The 21,826-nt window shown below is 48.0% G+C and overlaps 1 protein-coding gene and 1 long non-coding RNA gene across 8 annotated transcripts in view; one reads left to right on the top strand and one right to left on the bottom strand.

Moving 5' to 3' along the window:
- Tnfrsf13b (TNF receptor superfamily member 13B) overlaps positions 1-21,826 on the bottom strand; it is a 35,034-nt gene that overhangs the window by 3,437 nt on the left and 9,771 nt on the right. For 2 of the 4 annotated variants that reach the window (XR_009228008.1, XR_009228007.1), the window contains exons 3-6: positions 14,804-14,941; positions 12,816-13,061; positions 4,459-4,644; positions 3,445-3,902 (exon numbers count right to left, since the gene is read on the bottom strand). Coding sequence is in view for 2 of the 4 variants with exons in the window: in XM_046456702.1 (XP_046312658.1) it covers positions 3,649-3,902; positions 4,459-4,644; positions 12,816-13,061; positions 14,804-14,941 (824 nt within the window). In the remaining 2 variants the exon portion in view is untranslated. Of the gene's footprint in view, positions 1-3,339; positions 3,903-4,458; positions 4,645-12,815; positions 13,062-14,803; positions 14,942-21,826 lie in introns of those variants that run through there. The other 2 variants (XM_046456702.1, XM_046456703.1) reach the window with 2 other exon arrangements.
- LOC124101041 (uncharacterized) overlaps positions 14,938-21,826 on the top strand; it is a 49,838-nt gene continuing 42,949 nt past the window's right edge. For 3 of the 4 annotated variants that reach the window (XR_006854513.2, XR_009228010.1, XR_009228009.1), the window contains exons 1-3: positions 14,938-15,507; positions 16,135-17,439; positions 18,145-18,919. This is a non-coding gene — a long non-coding RNA (uncharacterized LOC124101041). The remainder of the gene's footprint in view (positions 15,508-16,134; positions 17,440-18,144; positions 18,920-21,826) is intronic. The other variant, XR_009228011.1, reaches the window with a different exon arrangement.

Raw genomic sequence — 21,826 nt, 5'->3', positions numbered from 1 at the left:
GAATTCGCCATGCTTCCCGTGCTAGTGTGTGCATGTGGTTTCTTCTGCCTGGTCAGAGCCTTCGTCGCTGCATGTGAGGTTTCAGCCTCCCTCATCGGTCAAGGGTTAAGTTTAACCTCTGCAGTGGAGGCCAACGACTGCACTACAGACCCCGCTGCCTGAGCTCCAGTCCCAGTTGTGGGTGTCTTTGGCAAGTCACTCAAACTTTACAGACTTGGTTTCTTCATCTATAAAATGGAGAAAATGTAAAAACTGCTAAGGGCTGGGTGTAGGGCAGGCTGGGTGTGGAACTCAGGGGACTGCTGCAAGAGTGTCTCTGTCTGTTTTCCGTTGCTAGTACACCATGCCACAGACTGGGTTTGTTGTAAAGAAAAGAGATTTTTATTTATCTCTCAGTTCTCAAGGTTCTTGGGCTTGAATCTGCTGATGGTCTCCCTGGCAGAGTCCTGAGGCAGCACACAGCAGGAACATGTGTCTATTCTGGTCTCTCTCCCTCTCATAAAGCCACCAGGATTCAGTCACAGGATCTCTAATGACCTTATCCCATAGCAACTTCCGTAGGCCACATCTCTAAACGCAAGAGTCACTCAAGAGCATAGCACCAGGGGAACTTGAAGCCACTAAAAGTAAACAGTGACTTCAAAATCCAAACCCAGCTGGATTCCTCCCTAGATGACTCAAACCCTCACCCTAAGGGACTGCAGGAGGAAGACAGGCACATTTCTTCAGTCTTTGCTCTTCTGCAGGTCTAGCCTTCAACCCAAACCTGCAAGATAAAACAGCAAGCAAAACCCATTGGGCTGGGCTGTGGCTCAGTGGCAGAGCACTCGCCTCTCACGTGTGAGGCCCTGGGTTCGATCCTCAGCACCACGTAAAAATAAAGTTTTAAAAAAAAGCCCTTCATCAAGAGACAAATCTATCAACAGTGGGCTCTGGTGGACCACATGCTTAAATAGATGAAGAATTTCAGCAGAGAGACACTTCAGTGGAGGGAAATGGAAATGTAAAAGAAAAAGTGGCAAGATAGAAAAAAATAATATGCTTTTGATGGGCCCATGAGTAGATTCAACACAGCTGAAGAGAGAATCGGTGAACTTGAAGGTTGATGGAAAACATACAAACGGAATCACAAGGGGAAAAAAAAAAATATATATATATATATATATATATATATATATATATATATATAAAACAAAATAATAAGGTACCAGAACTTTGGAACAATATAAAAAAGGCACACATTACAGAGACCAGAGGTAGAGATTAGTAGCATGTGTTTTGTCTGAAATGATGCAAGTCAAAGATTAATAGAGTAACACCCTTAAGATGCTAAAAGGAAAACCACTGGTAATTTCCAATCTTACACCTTGAAAGAATATCTTTCAAAAGTAGAAAAGAAAGAAAGCCTTTTCAAACAAAAACTGAGACCAGCATTATAACATTATAAGATAGGTTAAAAGAAGTCCCTCAGATGGAAAGACTGTGCTACCAGGAAGACGCTTGGATGTTCACTAAAAAAAATGAAGATCCCTTGAAATGAAGGCAAACATAAAAGACATTTATTTTTTCTTCTGGCACTGGGAATTGAACCCACTAAGGCACATACATCCCCCGGCCCTTTTTGAAATTTTGAGTCAGGACCTCACTAAGTTGCCCAGTCTGCCCTTAAACTTGGAATCGTCTTGTCTCAGCCTCCTCCTGTAGTTGGGTTACAGGCAGGTCCCTGCCCAGTAAGACATTGTTTCTTAAAGGTTTAATGCCTCTGAGATACTATCTTTCTAAAGCAAAAGTAGTAACAATGTCTCCTGAGTTTACAGAACTTGTAGAAGTAAAATTTAAGACAACAACAGCACAAAAGATAGGTGGGGGGAATTTATGGTCCTAAGAATCCTACCCTAAATGCAAAGAGATGCATTACTATTTGAGGATGGCTGTGATTGATTAAAGATGTCTAATGTAAACATGGCTTTTAAAGAGGCACAGACAGATCAGTGTTGCTGTGGAGTCAAGCAGAGGTTGGCAGCCCACAGTTCACATCCCACCCTCCACCTGTTCTAATCAAACAAGTTTAGTTTAGATATCACTATTATTTATTAAAATCACCCCCGTGGGCTTGCTGACTAGCTGGGGCTGCTTTTGGATTCTCATGGCAGAGTTGAGTAATTGTGGAGTAGTTGCAATGGAGACTGCATGGTCCACAAGGTCTAAGATACTCTTTTACTGATCCTTTCCAGAAAAAAAAACTTGCTGAGCCCTGTGGGGTTGCAGGAGCAAGGTGGCAGTGAGGAGGCTCAGAGAGGTGAGACAATAACCCAGGTGACAATGAAGAGAATTCAAATTACAGAGGTCATGCAAATGACTGGAATCAGGATCGATTTTCAAGGTAGAAGCAACACATGGTGGGCAAAATTGACAGTATCTAGGTTTATTTCTAGCAAAGGATACTTTTCTTTTAAAAACAAAAACAACAAAAGCTTAGGCCAAGAGTCAACTGAACAAACTATACAAACAACTCTACAAGATTAATTGGGTCTGCTTGAAGTTGGATTTGGATGTTCAGCATCCTGTTTTCAGCAATCCCTCCCCCACTCCAAGTGGTTCCAGAAGCATCCTACAGCCAGACCCCCCTCAGTTCAGATGAGCAGAATTTGAAAACCACAGATCAATAAGAATAGCCATCTGCACAGCTCCCAGACGTGCCTTAACACGCAATGCTACATCTCTGAGCACACACCAGTGCAGTGGTACTTGGCCAAGTGTGGGTCTACAACATGACCGTGTGTAGAGGGGCGCAGCATGAGAGAGCTCACATACACCATCACGTCCTTAACCTTACTGTGTAAAGGCTCCTAAGAATAGCTAGGCCACTCAAGGTTTAAATGCTACTGAAACTGTAGGTTTAAATGCTAATTTTAAAAATGGATACAAAAGAAAAAGTCTCCTGCTGGGGTTCAGCTAGACCTTTGCTACCTCAGCTCCAGATGCCCTTCAGGCCTGTGCATGGGTGTGCACGCACACACACACACTCACATATACACATACACGCTGTCCTTTCATGGCCTCACCAAAGGGGCATGGGAGAGAATTTGTTGTTTGTGAAAGAACTCAAGACACTCAAGTCCCTGCTTCTCACGTACTGAGGGCACCCATCTTCTCTGCAGACCATTCTTCCATCTTTCTGAGCTCTCTCTCTCTTAAATGAGGCAGCCCCACCAGCTCTCTGGGAAGACCGTCAGAGCCCCCAGGTCCCCCGGCAGCTGCACTGGGCCGAGTCGGAGCCAAGGAGAGCAAGGGGTGGATGCCTGAGCTCTTCAGATAGAAGGACACACCGAGACCCCGGAGGAGAGGGAAAATGTTTATTTTACAGGGAAAAGGTCTCTTGGAGCCGCGACCAGCATGCACAGATGACTTTATTGCGTGTGTGTTTAGGTGACGGCGACTTACGGTTTGCACGGAACGGGGGATAAAGGATGTCCATGTCCGAGTTCTGGCACCTGTCCCCTCTCCTCTTTCCTCTGTCTGTCCTCCTCCTCTCGATTTCTCTCTCTCTCTGCCCCATTCCCTGCCGGTCGCTCACTCCCTCCATAGTCTCTTCATTTCTTCCTCTTATCTCCCTCCTCGTCTCCCTGCGTCCTGGTCACCCAGCTTTCATTCACCGGGGACCCCGTCCAGGGCGGGCGCGCACACGACACCAAAACAGCCGTTGGTGGTGGCGTGCGCGCAGGGCTGCGGGGCGGCCGTTCCCGCGTGGTGCACCCGGCTGTCCTGGCCCGCAGCATCCGGAGCCTGCAGCGCGCCTGCGCTCTCCTGGGTGGGCGCCCTGCGCTCCGGGAAGCAAAAGCTGCACGTCTCCACCGGCTCGGGCGGCGCGTCCGCACAGCTGCCAGCCTCCATCGCGGGGTCTGCGGGGACAGGAGAGGACGTCGGCTGGGGGCGACACTACCCTGCACTGCTCTACCCACCCCAGGCCCGCCCGGACTCCAGAAGTGTCCCCTAATCTAGGAACTAAGAGCCACCCCAGGCTCGCCCCTTTGGCACTCGGCTTTCAAATCTTGGCTCTCACTTAACGCGCCCCCCCCCACACACACCCACAGGGTGCGCCCCCCCAACCCATTAGCTCAGAGAGCCTGCGTGCCCGTGTCCCTTACCTGCGCTCTCTCTTTCTGCCTAGCCATTTTAACCAAGATGTTACCAAGATACCATAGGGATGTGTCCCAGACTTCTACCTATTAAGACCTGGCAAACACATCTGCACCCATTAGCTGGCATAGATAGGGCTGGGGATGGAGCTCAGTGGAAGAGCACGTGCTTAGCACGTATGTGCAAGGCCCTGGGTTCAAACCCCAGCACGGCGAGGGGAGGGGCGGGGACCCTAATTCAGAAGCAGGCAGTGACCAATGTGCGAGTCTGGTCGCACAAGCAGTAAAGAGGACGAGGACCCCGGTTTCATGCACTTACCGTGGGAGGACTTGTTCCGGGTTCTGCACCGCCCTGCCGTGGGCTGGCTGGAGAGCCGACCTCCCCTCCTCTTGAGGAAGCAGGCAACGGCCACCAGGAAGCAGCAGAGTATGGTGCAGAGGCACAGCCCCAGCGTGCTGTAGATCAGGACCAGCTGGTCGGCGCTCAGCTTGGGTCCTACGAGGACTGCAAGACAAGTGCACCGACCTTGAGTTCAGGAGGGGAACTCACTCCCCAAGGCCCTTCTCGGATGGCCAGCAGCCATCCCAACCCCTCCCCCACCCCAGCCACCCTCAGCGCCCCTTCCTGACATGTCCTTCTTTCCCCCTCAAGCATTCCATGTGACGGTCACCAAGTTCCAGCTAGCTGCCCTCCTGTCTGACTCGTGGAGAGGTGGGGTTCCTTTCCTGACCCCAGGCTTGGCTAACATGCTCTCTGGGTCCTGAAGGAAATTGACATCCTCTGCCCCACACTTCTTCCAAGACTTCAAAACTGAACACTTAGCCCTTTCGCTTGTCTCGGCGTGCTAGGGAGTTAGATCGGAATGGTCCCGGAGGTGGACAGATGTGCGGATGACAGCGCAGGAAGAGAGTCTCCATCTCTTCTGCACCTGGCCCCTCCTCCACCGGGGAGCCTTCCTAGATGATTATACTTTGAGAGCAGGACCCGCAAGATTACTAACCAGCCCCCCCCCCCCAGCCTTGGGATACCAGAGAAAGACCCCGTTGCTGGGTCAAAACCCTCCTTTGACATTTTTCCTTATCCCAAGTTTCCTTCCTGGCCTTTGGAATTGGAACATGAGCTAGGTCCTGGTGTGGAAGGACAAATAGCTAGATGTAATATAGTATGCATATATTGGACTCCTGCATGCAAACTTGTGCGTAATGGGACAAATTACCGAGCCCATTCTAGGTGCTGGGCACTTTTTTGCACAAGTATTTTCCTTCATCTTCTGACTCTACTGGATAATTGGTTGCCCCCCGTTTAAAAAAAATATTGAGAAATAATTCATCTGCCATCCAATTCATCCTTTGAAAGTATACATCTCTGTGTTTTTTTTTTTTTTTTAAGTTGTTGCCACCTTTGGATCACTGTGAATAGCACTGCTAGGGAACGTGCATGTGTGAGGCTTCCGTGGATGTGTTTTTGAATTCTCTTGGGTGTAGACCTAGGAGCTGTGTTGCTGGTTCATGCCATGATTGCTTAACCTCATCAAGAACTGCCAGATGGCTTTCCACAGCACCCCTGCAGAGGACTGCATATGTGGCATACGTTAAGGGCACCCGAGTGTCAAACTCCGCAGCCACACTCTCCTCTGTCCTGTTCCGTGGACCTCCTCGCTGGACCAGAGAGAGCCCATGCACACCTCGTCATTTTACACACCATTTTGCAGATGACAAAACTGAATTGCTAAGTGATATTGTTTGTTCCCAGTCTTAGATCTGTGACTGGGAGCAGGTCTGATGGAGTCCCAGGCCACAGGGCAGGCACTGTCCCCTCATCCTTACACACACTCTTAGAGTCAAGAGTTGAGGAAGTGACGGGGCTAGCAGGATGCTGGTGTCACCATGGCATTTACAAAGTGGAGACAGGCATTCTGGGTGAACTGGTACCACACGTGGGCCTGGGGTGCTGTCTTGTATGTGCCTAGAGCTCAGCCCAGAAGAGGGGCACCAAACCCCGCCAAGGGGGCACGCCCGAGTGCTGGCACATGTGGTCCTTAGGAGGTGGTGCTCCACCTCTGGAGACTGAGGCTCACTGTTCCCACTGGGCCCTGGGATAAAACACAAATGTCCTACTGGCTGGACCCACGGGACAGAAGCCAGCAGCCTTCACAGCCGAGACAGAATGGCAGCTACAGACAGCCACAGAGCAGAAGTGACTGCGTAATCATTCGAGGAGGAAGACCAGACATTTGCACATTTGGAATATTTCCAGCATGAGGTTGGCATAGACCGCTTTCCACAGCAGAATGACCACGGCCACCACATCGGGGCGGAGTTCCCTCCCTTCCAATCTGGGCTGAGTCCAGACTCATCTCACCCAGGAGGATGCCCTGGGGTAACCCTGTGCCAGCCTTGGCCCTACACCTGAGGCAGGCCTGGCCGCCCCTGCTTTTGCTCTCTTGGGAGACCTAAGCGTCAGAGCCAGGCTTCCAAGGTCCCCATCCCTAGCACCATCCCCTTGGTGTCCCCATGAGAGACCCCAAATGAGGCCAGCGGGAGACTTGCCCAGCTAAGCCCTGCCCCCCCCCCAACTGCAAAAAATAGTCAACGGCTGTTATTTTTAGGGCACTAAGTTTCAGGTGGCTTTTCCATGCTGCAGTGGGCGACTCTCAAGAGCCCCTTTGTTTTTAGGGGGAGTAAAGGACTTTTCCAGTTTCTCTGCTTTTCCTCTCTGCCCAGACCAATGGTTTCAGGTTTTCCTGGGGGAAGTGAAAAATAGTCCCTACCTAGAGCCCAGCTCAGAAGTCAGGCTTTTGAAAGCCCCTGGACTAAGAAGAGAAATGCAAATTAAAATTACCAAAAAAAAAAAAAAAAGTCATTTGCTACCTGTCCCCCAAGGGGTGTGGGAAAACAGGCACCTCCCTTGTTGCTAGTGCAGGTTGGCTCTTTTCAGGGCCATTTGAAACCATCTGTCACCATTTACTTTTAGTTTTTACTTGTTCAGTACTAAGGATTGAATGAACCCAGGGGCACTGTACCACTGAGCTACATCCCAAAATCTTTTTATTTTTTATTTTGAGACAGGGGTCTTCACGAAGTTGCTGAGGCTGGCCTCAAACTTGAGATCCTCCTGCCTCAGCCTCCTGAGTCACGGGGGATTACAGTTGTGCACCACTGTGCCCAGTCATCTACCACCATTTAAAGTGTAATTTCCTGATTCCTTTGACTGCCACTCTCATGTCCCCCTACCTACACACAGGATCACTCTACCCTGATCCCAGAGGGCAAAGGAGCTCAGTCACAAGCACGTTTTGGGAATGGAACCCAGGGCCTCACACATGCCAGGCAGGCACTCTCCTGTGAGCAAGCTTTGTCAGTGGATGTATCATTTTTTTGGCGGTGTTAGAGATTGAACCCAGGGCCTTGTGCATGCAAGGCAAGGACTCTGCCCACTGAGCTATGTCCCCAGCATCAAGCAAGCTTTGTCAGAATCGATGCCCATGGAAATCAAGCTCCAAGGAGATGGCCCCTGATTGCAGTTCCCAGATACTACCACCAGAGGGCACTGCGCACAGCTTCTGCCCTCCAGAGGGCCAGGCAGGTCCCAAGGCATAGTTCATTTCTAAGCCAATGTTTGTGAATTTCGCTTTGCTTTTTCGCCTTATGTCTGTCTTTTAAAAAACTGTCTTCAAAGCCATCTCTCACTTAAAAATAGAATTTCCACAGCCTGCTTGCTGTCCCAGCTCCGGCTTGGGCTGTGCCTCTCAACCATATTATAAATCATCCCTTAGGGGACACATAGAGATTTGGTGACCCCAGCAGGGCTGAACCGAAAACCCAGTGTGGGCCTGGCTGTTGCACTCACTAGAGGGGCAGGAAGCCGTGGTGATTTTAAGCTGGGGATCTGCGGCCATGACTGAATGCAGCTCAGTGTCTTTGAGCCTGTTTCCCTGTCTGCAAAATGGGGTCTGACATTCTGTCTCTCAGCACCGAGATAATGCAAGTAAATGCACCAGGCCTGGGTGGGAATCCAGCAAGTCACCGAGGTCCCCACACCTCCAAGCTCACTGGGCACGGGGAAGGCCCTGGGGAGAGGTGGGCGGGGCTGGACCCGTGGGACCTCTGACACGTGTGCCTGGCTTTGGGACCTCTGACACGTGTGCCTGGCTCTGGCCTCCCCTCAGGCCCAGAAGCCTTCAGGGACTTCACATCCATGTGACAGTCCACTCGGCCGGTCTCTGCTTCCTACAAGTTCTGTGTACACTGTGTGATGCTTGGTCGAGTGTTGGTGGGGAAGGGGGGTTTCCTGTGTGAACTAACAGCCTCACTTTTAGGTCACTGGGGGGGGGAGGCCTTCAAATGTCCACTCTGTGAGCCATTCCCAGAGGACACCCCTTGTCCCCTGTGTGTCTAAACTTGGGAACAGATGGGACGCTGGGAGGCGGTTTCACTTTGGGTGTGTGAACTTCCACCGAAACCATTTCTAGAATGTCACGGCACCCCCCCCACACTCCACTCACCTCTCTCCCTGGGGTCCCTGGATCTTTTGGGGACCCCCTTCTCCTGAGGGCGAATGTGTTCTCCTTGAGGGAGGGGAGCAGCTCTCGGCCGTGCCAAGAGGCAGGCCCAGACTCTGTCCAGGCCACGTTGCTGTTTACGGCCCCTTTGCTGGCCCTTGGGTCACATCAGTTGGCTGTTCAGCTGGCCCGGGTCACTCCAAAGTGGCTCCCAGGTCCCACAGCCTACGCCAGCTGCTGCCCTCCATCTTGGCTCTCTTCATAACCAAGTCTCCTCTTCCTCCCCTCTCCACGCACGTCTACCCTGCGCCCTCGGCTTCTGCCCAATCTTAGCAGATCCCTGGACCTTGGCTTTAGTGGGGGACAGAAAAATGGGAGAGTGGTCCTGCTCCCACTGGGGTAGCCCAGAACAAGGTCAGGACAAAGAGGACCCTGAGAAACTGAAAAATCATTAAAACAGCGACTAGGGACACCTATCCTGTTCTAGTCCCCAAAGTAAATGAAACCTTGAGCAGTTCTAGGACCCAAACCGTGGGACCCTCCCCCCTGATCCTGGCTAGCAGCACTAAGGTCTGAGCCGAGTCTAGACCTCACACAGAAGACCGCTCTGTCCCCACCGGGGGTCGCTGCTGAGTAAGTTAGAGGGGGCTACTGTTTTGGACTTGGCCTCCTTCTGCCCAGGGGCCTCCCAGAACCAGGCTAAAGCTGGAAATGGAACCTGGGTAATGGTGGTGCGCACCTGTAATCCCCGTGACTTGGGAGGCTGAGGCAGGAGGATTGCAAGTTTGAGGCCCAAACCCGGGCAACTTAGCAAAGGCCCTGGGCATGTAGCTCAGTGATAGAGTACCCCTGGGTTCAATCCTGAGTCCCAAGGAGAAAAAAAAATTTAAAAGGGAGTCATTCACGCGAAAGAAGAAACCAAGCTAAAAGAAACTAAGCTGTTTATCTGACCTTCCAAGAAATCAGGAAAGATGAGAGAAGGGTCAGATTTTCCCAACAGCACAGTTTCAGCCAGCAGGATAAGGAAGTTCCTCCGTCTTCCACAAGGAAAGTTCACCTGCAGGAACCCGATGTGAGCCAAGCAGTTCTGTGTCTGTGTCTATCTCCCCATCGTGGGTAAAAATCCAAGTTCTCCAAATAAGATGCTATCCAGAGCTCCAGCACACACAGGGTCCTGGCTGTCCCCAAGCCTGGCCTCATGGGAACAAGCCTGGTCACATGGGAATACTCATAGCTCATAGTGCCCTGGGGGATGTCTCTTTCCTCTTACGGTGCCCCCCCCCCCACAACCAAGATATGTCCCCTCATAACCTGCACATGTGACGACAGAGTCTTGGCAGATGTAATTAAATTAAGGACCTGGGAGACTTGATCGTCCTGGATGAGGGTGGGTTCCAGATCCAATGACAAGTGTCCCCAGAAGACAGGGGAGGAGAGAGGCAGACACAGAGGAGGCCAGGAATAGAGCCTGAGTTGAAGATGGGAATCGAGCCCAGAATGATGGGGCCACAAGCCCAGGAATGCCTGCAGGCTACCTGAAGCTGGAAGACGGAGAGAACCCAGCCCTGGGCGTTTGCCCTTGGGTTCTGACCTTCTGCCCCTAGAACTGTGGCTGTGTCCACCTGTGTTGTTTTGAGTCACTTGGTCTATGGGGCAAGGTCACCGCAGCCACAGGAAGCTACCCAGCTCACCTGCAAGGGCAGCTGGTTCTCATGTGCTACACACACACACACACACAGCAAATGGAAAGTCACCTGAGCCTTGGGAGAGCCCCCAGGAGGGCATTATGGGTGGGGACAGTTGGGAAGGAGCAGTCCTGAAACTTCCCCAGGTCACCCAGGTCTTAGCCTCCCCTCCCCCCCCCGCCCACCTCCTAATGTCATACCTCTGTTCCACTCAGGTCCTTGTTATCTGTGGCCAGACATAGCCTCTCACTCGGGACCCTTGCTGCCATCCACGTCCCCAGAGGCAACGGGAAGATCGCCTCCCAGCCCCTTTCTGACTCTCTTGTCCAGTTGCTGCGTCCCTGCCTCGAGCCGGACACCGGCCTCCCCAGCCCGGCAAGAGAATCCCTCTGTCATCTGGCAATCACCTCTCCCGGTGCCATCTCCAGCCACCCTTGGCTGCTAGCTGTTCTGTCTCATTCCCCCTCCTCTTTTCTCTGCAAGTCGTCATCACCAGACCTGCTAGAGAAGTGGATGATGGGTCACTACGTTCCTGTCCCCCTAGAAAGAAATAATATGTAGATATTGGGGATTGTACCCAGGGGCGCTTAACCACTGAGCAACATCCCCAGCCCTTTCGTCAATTTTTTTATTCTGAGACAGGATCTCCACGAAGTTGCTTAGGGCCTTGCTAAAGGGGCTGAGGCTGGCCTTGAACTTGTGATCCTCCTGCCTCAGCCTCCTGAGCCACTGGGATAGAGATTAGTCTATCATTAGCGTAAGTCTTGTCTGTTGTCTTTCCCTCCGTGAGACTCTGGCCTCCCCCAGGCACGGCAGTCCTGAGTGGGCCGCCTGAGAATCTTGGAATCCATTGAGGTGGGCCTCGCAGTGCTGGGTACGGGTGGTGGGGACAGACCAACCCTTCACCTGGTGTCCTCTGCTCCCTCCCCTCTGGTAGGTCCACATCTGGGTCTGTCCCCTGTGCATGTGGCCCCGACTTCCTGTTTACAATCCACACCAGCCCGGCCCCTGCCCCGGCAGCCCACAGAGATATGAGAAGAGAGAGCAGAAGAGATCTCAGCCGCAGGCCACCAGAGAGATGCCGGGCAGGGAGGGACGGGGGACAGCAAGAGAATCACCAAGTCTCTGAGGCTCTGGGAGGGCCTGTGGTGTCCCCTGGTGACACCACGGTTTAGCCAAAGCTGCAGGGTGAGGCCCAGTAAGGCTGACCCCCCACTCCTGACCTCCCAACATGTCCTTATGCACCCCCCCTACACATCCTGGGAGCTCTGGCCCTGGAGCCAAGATGAAGCCCCAAGTACCTTCTGGTGAGGGGGCTTGGCTGGTGGTCCCAAGCAGGATGCGACTCACCTCCTCCTAAGGGCAACCGGTCACCCTCAGGAATCAGTGATCCCACCCATGGGTCCTGCTCTGGGTCTTCCTGCTGTTGCAGGGTGGACAGAGCCCAACTCTGTCACGTACTTGCTATATGACTCTCAAGGGAACTCTGGCCTGCTGTTTGATAGGTCAAGGGCAGCTCAAGGTCGTCTTGGGTGCTCACAACAGGGTAGGGAGTCTCGAGGTGTCTGCTGGGTGGATCGATTCGATTATTTTTGACACCTGGCCCTCAGCAGCTGCCCAGCAGACTCTTCTCACTATGTTCACGATGGCCATAATGTTTTGTTTGGGTTAGTAATATCTCTTCCTTCTCATTCAAAGGAATTCTCCGTTGTCCCTAACCGGAGGCTGAGATTGGGTGGCCTCCTGGCACAGTGCTCACGTAGGTTGGGCTGCTCATGTTTCAAAAACTTGTTCATCTGAGGATGGCCTGAAATCCCAGCCGCTCAGGAGGCTGAGGCAGGAGGATCGCGAGTTCAAAGCCAGCCTCAGCAAAAGCGAGGCCCTAAGCAACTCAGCGAGACCCTGTCTCTAAATAACATACAAAATAGGGCTGGGGATGTGGCTCAGTGGCCGAGTGACCCTGAGTTCAATCCCTGGTACCCACCCCTCCAAAAAAATCACATGGTACTCCATAAATTGTAGAATTCTGTGTGAGTTAAAATATATTAAAAAGTGTCATGTATAACTAATTCGTACAAATAAAAAATAGATGAAAAGATTTTTTTAAAAAAGAACCTCAGTAGCTTCCATCACAAGTCACGCCATTTCTTCTGCTACTTTCTTGCCCACACACTTGTGGAATTTTTATCTAAATTGTTTTGTATCCTGGGTTGACTACCCTGGCTTCTGACCATTTGCCTGGACTCTGGGCTTCTTATATCGCAGAGTCTTCGTTTTTTGTTTTTTTTAAAATATATGTTTTTTAGTCGTCGACGGACCTTTATTTTATTTATTTATGTGCAGTGCTGAGAATCAAATCCAGAGCCTCACACGTGTGCCAGGCAAAGGCTCTACCACGGAGCTACGACGACCCCAGCCCTGCAGACCCTTCTGATCAGGCTTGGTGCCCAGCCTCCCGTGCATTCTGGCCCTCCCCACCACAGGCTTACCTGGACCTGCCTCTGAGCCTCTGTGTTCCAATCCCTGGTACCTTCCTGAGTTATCTGACCTGGTTTCCGTCTCCCCTGTCTGCGGCCTCCTGAGCTGGGGTGGAAGGTTCACTCGACTCCGGAGTTTGTTCTCACAGAAGTATTCACATTGCTTAGGGTGCTGACCACAGATGGGGGTGCAGCTGACGCAGTCTTTCAGGAGACGGTCGTAATATTTGCCTTGCTCCTTGAGGCAACTGAGGGACTCTGGGAAAGAGAAAGGAGTGATGGGTGACATGGGCCTGCAGGAGCTCTGGGTCTAATCTCAAAGGACATCAAAGTTAAAAAAAAAAAAAGTCACAGTCCGACTCAAATAGCAATCCTGGAATAATCCAAGTCTTTTTACAAATCGAATTTATACAAACGGAAGGCTATGAATGATCCTCCAAGTGCTGCTGTGGCTGCATCACACACATTTTGATACATAGTGTTTTTCCTGAATCTAGTTCAAAATGTTTTTTTTTTCTTTTCATTATTACTTCTTCTTTGGCCTATAGATTCTTTAAAAGACTCTTCTTTTAAAAAAATAAATAAATATATATATATTTTTTAAAAAGATTCCATTTCTTAGTTTTTAAGCCTAGGAAGATGTTCTACTTTTCTTTTAAAAGTGATAAACTAGATTCTTCAATTGCCTTAATTGTCATTCTTTACTTGCCTTTTCCAAACCCCATCAAGAAGAAATATATCTCCAATTAGCCTAAGGAACAGAGGGGAAAGGTCAGAGTCCTCTTTGGCAAGTTGCGGAGGGTGGGATTGGAAGACAGGTGGGAAAGCTCACATTAGTAGCATTTTGTGGGTTTTAAAAATAAATGGGAATGACAGCCACTAGAATAAGTATCAGTGCCAAGGAGCAGAAGCCAAGCAAACTAAAAGCCCAAGCACCTTGACCTTCAAGAGCTTGACAGAACCTACACTGGGGATACAGAGAACTCTATTTAAGGGCTCCTTGAGGGCACGGCTCAATGGCGGAGCACTTGCCTAACATGCACAAGGCCCCGGGTTCCAGCCCCCACACTGCCAAAAAAGAAAAATAGCTGGGACAATCAGTTTACCTTCTAGAAAGCCTGAGGATATTTTTATTTCCACAAGTAAACTTTCTTTTAAGATTCCATTTAGGGGCTGGGATTGTGGCTCAGCGGTAGAGCGCTGCTCGCCTAGCACGGGCAGGACCCGGGTTCGATCCTCAGCACCACATAAAAATAAAGGCCCATCTACACCTAAAAAATAAATATTAAAAAAAAAATAATTTTTTTTTAAAAAAAGATTCCATTTATAGGGGCTGGGGTTGTGGCTCAGCAGTAGAATGTTCGCCTAGGGCATGCGAGGCCCTGGGTTTGATCCTCAGCACCACATGAAAATAAAATAAAGGTATTGTGTCCACCTACAACTAAAAAAAAAAAAAATCATAAAAAAAGATGTTGAGGTTATGTTTTAGGGGACCTGGTGTGTGAGGGATTCATGATCTAGTATCTATAGGTAAAAAATGATATTTTAAAATTCACTTTAAAATATTCAAGCAAAAAAAAATGATCGGAAAACAAAAAGGCAGAATTTTAATGATTTTTTTAAGCCGATAACGGGGACACAGGGTCAACTCTTGTGTTTTTGCGTGTTTGACCATTTCTATAATAAAAATTTTCAAGGGCTGGGGATGTGGCTCAAGCGGTAGCGTGCTCGCCTGGCATGCGCGGGGCGCTGGGTTCGATCCTCAGCACCACGTAAAAATAAAATAAAGATGTTGTGTCCACCGAAAACTAAGAAATAAATAAAGTGGAGAGGGTCGAATGAGGGGGTAAAGAATCGCTGATGAATGAGTGGGTGCATTTCCTTCCCCTGACCCCATTTCTCAGCCTCCGGACGGCCTTGGGGCCAGAGGGAGCTTTGGGGGGGGGAAGTAAGGTGTGGGGAGGTCCAGCTGTCCCCTGGGCTCAGGCCCCAGAACTCACTGCAGAAGGCTGCGCAGGTGCTCGGTCTCCGCTGGCTGCAGATTGGCTTGCAGGACATGCAGCCGTTCAGCAAGGAGTCCCAGTACTTCTCCTCAGGGCAGGATCTCATAGCCACCCCAAGCCACAGGCCCTGTGGAGCTGAGAGGTAGGGAGTATAAGGGTGGCTGGCAAGCTGAGTGGAGCCAAGGGGGCCTCCCTCACCCAGGTTCCCAGGGACATTCCCTGAGTCTCTCAGTGGGCAGAGGGCACCCAGGCAGAGCTGGCTCCCCATTCCAGCTGCACCGACTGGTGCCACCTCACCTTTCCATGCTTGAGTTTCCCCCATCTACGAAATGCTTATTCTGAGAGTCCCTCCCTCCTTCACGTCGGCCGCACCCTGCTTGGCCGTGCTCTCTGCCCTCCTTCCATGCTGTGCCTCTTTCTGCCACAGGACCTTTGCACACACTGTTCCCATTACATAAAAGGCTCTTCTTCCCCCGCCCCCCACGACCCCTCCCCATCCTCAAGATTTCTGAAGCTTTTTTTTTTTTTCTTTCAGGGAAGACCTTTCTGACTCCCCCGACCCTGTGACAAGCCACTTTTGCTTGTCACTGCGATAACTTTCCTTTCGTGCTGCGTCTTGCACCAACTATGGGCATCATGCGGAAGGGAGGGTCTGGACCGAATTGCTAGGTCCTCAGGACCTCGAGAGTGCCTAGGGCATAGTAAGTGCTCATGAAATGAATGGATTTATTTATTTTATTTTAAAGCCGACCTTGCCTACAGCAAACACTCCGTCAATGTTCCCTCCCTTCCCTTTTTTATTATTTACTGTGGTGTGAAACACAGACAGGGACGTGTGCAAAGTGCACAAGCCTTCCACATACAGTTTGGTGACCATGGATACATGGTATCATTTCAACGCAGTGTGGAGGGAGAGATGGGCTGGTTCCCTGCACCCTGGACCACTCCCTGGGGCCACCTCCCATCTCAGACTCTTCCCAGGGGTCGCTAATGTTTTGCTTTTTTTGCTTCATTTGTTGCAATGCTGGGGTCAAACGAGGCAAATGCTCTGCACGGAGCTGCATCTCCAGTCCTGCTCTTCCAACTTCTTATCCCCACCCTTCTAGAACTTTCCTGTCCGGCTTTATCTGCCCACATGATTTCCCAGTCTCACCTGCGCCGGTGCTTGGCAGCCTGTACGTACTTGGGCTGAGATGCAGCACTTCTTTGATAAAAAATGTTCTGTCTGCTCTTAGGACACCTGCCTCTCCCTTCTCTGAACCCAGGAGCACTTTACTACGGAGCTGCATCCCCAGGCCCCCTTTTATTTATTTTTTTTTTCTTTCCAGGCAGGGTCTTACTAAGTGGCCCCGGCTGGCCTTGAACTTGCCATTCTCCCGCTCAGTCCCCTGAGTCGCTGGGACTGCAGGTGTGCACCCCCGTGCCCGCTCCCAGCATTTCTTATTCTCTAACCGGGAGAACGTGAGTGACGTCCCCCTTAGCAACTCTTTCCACCTCCGTCTTCAACAGCTGGAAATCAGCAGACGGAAAGAACTCAAACCCAGCCAACAGAAGACCTGGGGCACCTGGGGCCAGCAGAGGTGATGCAGGAAGCAGAAGAAGACATCCATTCCCTGGTCCCCAAATCCTGGAAGGTAGCAGTGGGGGGGGGGCATTGCCCAAGTTCCTGGTTAGCGTTTGCTGGAGCCAGGTTGGGCCAGAAGGCCCTGGTCCTTACGATATCAGGGTTGTGGGTTCTGGTTGCTGACTCTGCTGATTTGGATCACTCAGGGGCCAGCACCACGGTGAACCCCACAGGGCTGAAGTGGCTTCTGGGAGATTTAAGGAGATAGTAACCCCCTCTCCTTTTGGGGAGCAGAACACTTAAGGAAATCTTTGTGAGGATCCCAGGTGACCACCGAGCTAGAGGAGCAGAGACATCAGCAACTGTGCACAGCAAGGAACACATACCATGTGCAAAAAAGAGCTTAAAAAAGTCACAAGTGGACGGCTACAGTCCTTCATGAGCAAGAGCCAATCCCCGGGGAGTGGGGGGAAATCAGATTTTCAGAGTTACCACAGCATAATACTGAAAATGTCCAGTTCTCCAAAACATCACAAGCCTAGAAATGCTCACAGGAGATGAAAAACTTGACATTACGTTATCTCCACAGAAGGCTGGATGTATATTGGAACCATCAGCCAAAGGTGTTGATTCAGTGATTTTAACTATGTTCAAGGTAGCTCAAGGAAATCATGGGCAAAGAACTAAAGGAAATAGGAAGACCATGTCTGAATAAAAAAAGAATATGTACACTCATACACTGCTGGTGGGACTGCATATTGGTGCAGCCAATTTGGAAAGCAGTATGGAGATTCCTTGGAAAACTGGGAATGGAACCACCATTTGACCCAGCTATCCCACTCCTCGGACTATACCTAAAGGACTTAAAAACAGCATACTACAAGGACACAGCCACATCAATGTTTATAGCAGCACAATTCACAATAGCTAGACTGCGGAGCCAACCTAGATGCCCTTCAGTGGATGAATGGATAAAAAAATATGGCATTTATATACAATGGAATATTACTCAGCACTAAAAAATAACAAGATCATGGCATTTGCAGGGAAATGGATGGCATTAGAGCAGGTAATGCTAAGTGAAGTTAGGCAATCCCTAAAAAACAAATGCCGAATGTCTTCTCTGATATAAGGGGGGTGACTCAAAATGGGGTAGGGAGGAAGAGCATGAGAAGAAAATTACCTCTAGATAGGGAAGAGAGGTGGGAGGGAAAGGGAGAAGGGGAATTGCATGGAAGATGGAAGGAGACTCTCATTGTTATACAGAATACATGTATGATGATGTGAGGAAAAAGAAAAAAAAGAATAGCATCACATTAGATTGGGTAGAGAGAAGAGATGGGAGGGGAGGGGAGGGGAAGGGGGGATAGGAAGGGCAGCAGAATAAAATAGACTTTATTATTGCTGTATGTATATAGGTGACTGTGTGACCAATGTGATTCTGCAACCTGTATACTCAGAAAAATGAGAAATTATACCCCATTTGATTCAAATGTGTGATATGTCAAGATCAGTTTACTGTCATGTGTATCTAATTAAAACAAATACACAGCCAAGAGCAGATCTGAACGTAGACCGTGGGCCCCAGGTGGCATGTCCCCCGAGTGGGTTGACCATCACCAAGGTACCCGTTCTGTACAGAGGGGGAAGCAGCCTGTGTTTTGAGGCAGGATGAGAGTCGATGGGAACTCTTTGTACTCAATTTTGCTGTGAAACTGAAACTGCTCTAAAAATAGTCTCTCTCTTTTTTTTTTTTAATTTCATTTTTAAAAAGGAACCAAACCGAAATTCTGGAACTGAAAAGTACAATGACCGAATGAAAAAACTCACTAGAGGGAGTTATCAGAAAATTTAAGCAGCAGGCAGAAGAAAGGAATGGTGAACCTGAAATTATTGATATGTAGAACAGGGATTTAAAAAAAAAAAAAAACAGACTTGGGATAAAAATGAACTAACTCTCAAGGGCCTGTAGGACCCCTCGCTGACATAAGAGTTCCACAAGGAAGAGATAAAAGGGCAGAACATTTGAAGAAATGGTGCCCCCCCCCAAAAAAAATACTAGCAAGACAGAATCCAAATGCACATCCAAAAGATTCTTCACCATAATCAAGTTGGGTTCATACTAAATTTATTATGTAAATCAATAAATGTGATATGTCACATAACAGAAGGAAGGACATCCATTTGGTCATCTCTAGAGACTCAGAAAAAAGCACTTATTAAAAATTTAAATTCATTGATCATAAAACCTCTCCATGCATTAGGTGTACAAGGAGTGTACCTCACGGGTGTGGCTCGGTGTCAGAGCACTTGCCTAGCATGCACAAGGTCCTGGGGTCCAGCCCCAGCACCTAGAACAAAAATAAAATCCCAAACAAGAAGGAATGGATATCTCCACACCATAAAACCCGTGCATGACAAACCTTGCTAATATAGCAAAAAGGAAAAGGTCGAAGGATTTTCCCCTAAAAATCTAAAATGAGACGAGGATGTCTACGCTTTCCTGTTGTATTCAATGTGGTACCGGAAGTACTAGCCAGATCAATCAGGTAAGAGGAAGAAAGGAAGGCATACCAATTGGAAATGTCACTCAATTGTCCTCATTTGCAGATGGCATGATCTCATACATAGGAAAACCTGAAGAATCCACAGAAACATAATCAGAACTCATAAATGAGCTGGGAGGGATGGCACAGAACCTGTGATCTTAGTTACTTTAGGGAAGTCAGGCAGTAGGATCATAAATTAAAAAAAAAAAAAAAGAAGTTCAAGAGGACACAAGCCAATAGGAAGATATTCTGCGTTTAATGAATCCTAAAACGCCCCATTATCATATTGGGAGATGTTCCAACTACCCAAATTCAAATGCAATCTTCATCAAAGTACTAATGACGTTCTTTACAGAAATCGGGGGGGGGGGGGGCGGGGATCACAGTCCTAAAAATCTGTATGGAACCACAAAAGAAAATGAGCATGAAGAGATGATCTACAGAATAGGGAAAAAATAATGTAACAAGGGTTACTATCCAGAACTTACAAAAAAATTCAAACATATCAACATAAAAGAAAACAAGTGATCCTATTGAAATATGCAAAAGATCTGAACAGACATTTCTCAAAAGGCACACCAATGGTTACACAAAGAGTTGATGAAAAGAAGCGCAACATCACCGATCACCAGGGACATGCAAAAGAAAACCACAAGACATCATCTCACCCCCCGTTAGAATAGGCTGTGATCAATAAGGCAAGAAATAACAAATGCTCAAGTTGTGGGGTAGAAGGGGCTCTTGTGCACACTGTGGGTGGGAATGTCAGTTAGTGCAGCCATCGTGAAAATCGTAAGGAGAGTCCTCAAAAAGTTAAAACTAGAATGAACATACCATCCAGCAATCCCACTACTGGGTAATATATATATATATATAAATGAATTTAGTGGGTTCAAAAGACATCGACACTTTCATGTTTATTGTAGCACTCGTCACAATAACCAGATTTGGAATTAAATGGCCAACCACAGATGAATGTATAAAGAAAAGGTGGTCTACACACATGGAATACTACTCAGCTATAAAAACAACGAGATCCAGTCATTTGCAAAACCATAGGTGGATCTGGATGATATTATTTCAAGCAAAATAAACCAGACACAGAAAGACATTTACCCTATGTTCTCACTCTGATGACCTCATGAAAGTAGAAATCTAGTAGAACAGTGGTTACCAGAGATTGGAGAGAGAAGAGAAAGTGGAGTATGGAAAGAGACTGGTACAAACCTATGGAACAGGGATGTGTTCTATTACCTAGTAGGGTGATGATTGTTAATAATAACATACTGTGTATTTCAAATATCTAGGAGAGAGGCTTTTAAATACTCTCACCATAAAGAAGTGACAAATGGACGAGGTAATGGATATGCTAATTACCTTGATTTTTATTATTATGCAATGTATACATATATCAAATATAATATTGTAACCCATAAATAATATGTACAGTTATTTCATGTAAATCTGAATTAGCTGTCAAAGAAACAATGGCCCCTCAAACACCCCTAAACTGAGGAAAAGGCAGGAATATACACATTTGTGAAGCTCAACAATCTCCAAGCAGGGAAAAAAAATCAGAAAAACTCACACCAAGACACCGTATAATAAAATTATGGAAAGGACAAAGAATTGTGAAAGTAGCAAGAGAGAAGCAGTTTGTCATTGGCAGATTCGATTTTTAGAAACCCACAAGACTGATCTGTATGCTGTCTGTAAAAGACTTCTTATCAAAGAACCCCAAAAAGGTTGAAAGTGGAAGTATGGAAAAAGATATATCATGCAAATAGTAACTGAAGGAGAGCTGAGGCAGCTGTATTATTGTCAAACAAAAAAAGACTTCGTACGAAATCTAAATAAAGACATCATAAAAAAAGAATATTACAGACCAACATGTCTATGAATACATATGCAAAAAATCCTCAACGAAATATTAGCACATTGAACCCAACAGCACATGAAAAGGATTATTCACCATGGTCGGGTGGGACTTATTCCTAGAAGGCATAAGTGTGATGCACCACACTAAAGAATGAAGAATCCAGGCATGAAGGTGCACACCTGTAATCCCAGAGACTTGGGAGGTTGGTGCAGGAGGGTTGCAAGTTCAAGGCCAGACTCAGCAACTTAGCAAGGCCCTGAGCAACTTAGAGAGTCTCAAGATTAAAAAAAAAAAATTAAAAGGACTGGGAATGTAGATTAGTGGTAAAGTGTCCTGGGTTCAATTCCCTGTACCTAAATAAATAAATAGAAGGAAAAAAATTACATGATCATCTCAATTGATGCAGAAAGATCATCTGACAAAATCCAACACTTTTCATGATTTAAAAAACTCAATAAAGAAGGGGGAAAAAATTCCTGAATATGAGAAAGGCCATAAGTCAAAAACACACAGCTAATGATGTACTAAATAGTGAAAGACTGAAAGTTTTTCTCACCAAGATCAGGAACAACACAAGAATGCACATTTTTTGCCACTTCTATTCCACATAGCACTGGAAATACTAGCCAATGCATTTAGGCAAGAAAAAAAAAAGTATCCCAATGGGAAAGGAGGAAGTTAAATTATCTCTGTTCCCAGATGGCATGATCTTAAGTGTAAAAAAATCCCTAAAATCTTCACATATGTATATACGCATGTGCTCGCGTGCACAAACACACACAACCTATTAGAGCTAATAAAAGGTTCAGCAAAGTTATAGGATACAAAATCAACAGACTAAAATCAGTTGAATTTTTGCAGACCTACTATGAACAATCCCAAAAGAAAATTAGGAAAATAATTTTCCATTTAACAATGGCATAAAAAGGAACAAATACTTAGAAATAAATTCAACAAATGAGGTGAAGTGTGTACCGAAAATACACAATATACAAGAGATCTGAAAAACTACAAAATATTTCTGGAAG

The sequence above is a fragment of the Marmota monax genome, unplaced genomic scaffold (assembly GCF_021218885.2).
Source record: "Marmota monax isolate L192 unplaced genomic scaffold, Marmota_monax_Labrador192_F-V1.1 WCK01_AAM20220418_F8-fsc00291, whole genome shotgun sequence".
NCBI classification, from domain to species: domain Eukaryota; kingdom Metazoa; phylum Chordata; class Mammalia; order Rodentia; family Sciuridae; genus Marmota; species Marmota monax.
Note: the sequence above shows the minus strand (reverse complement) of the source record. Positions and strands in the feature narration are given on the sequence as shown.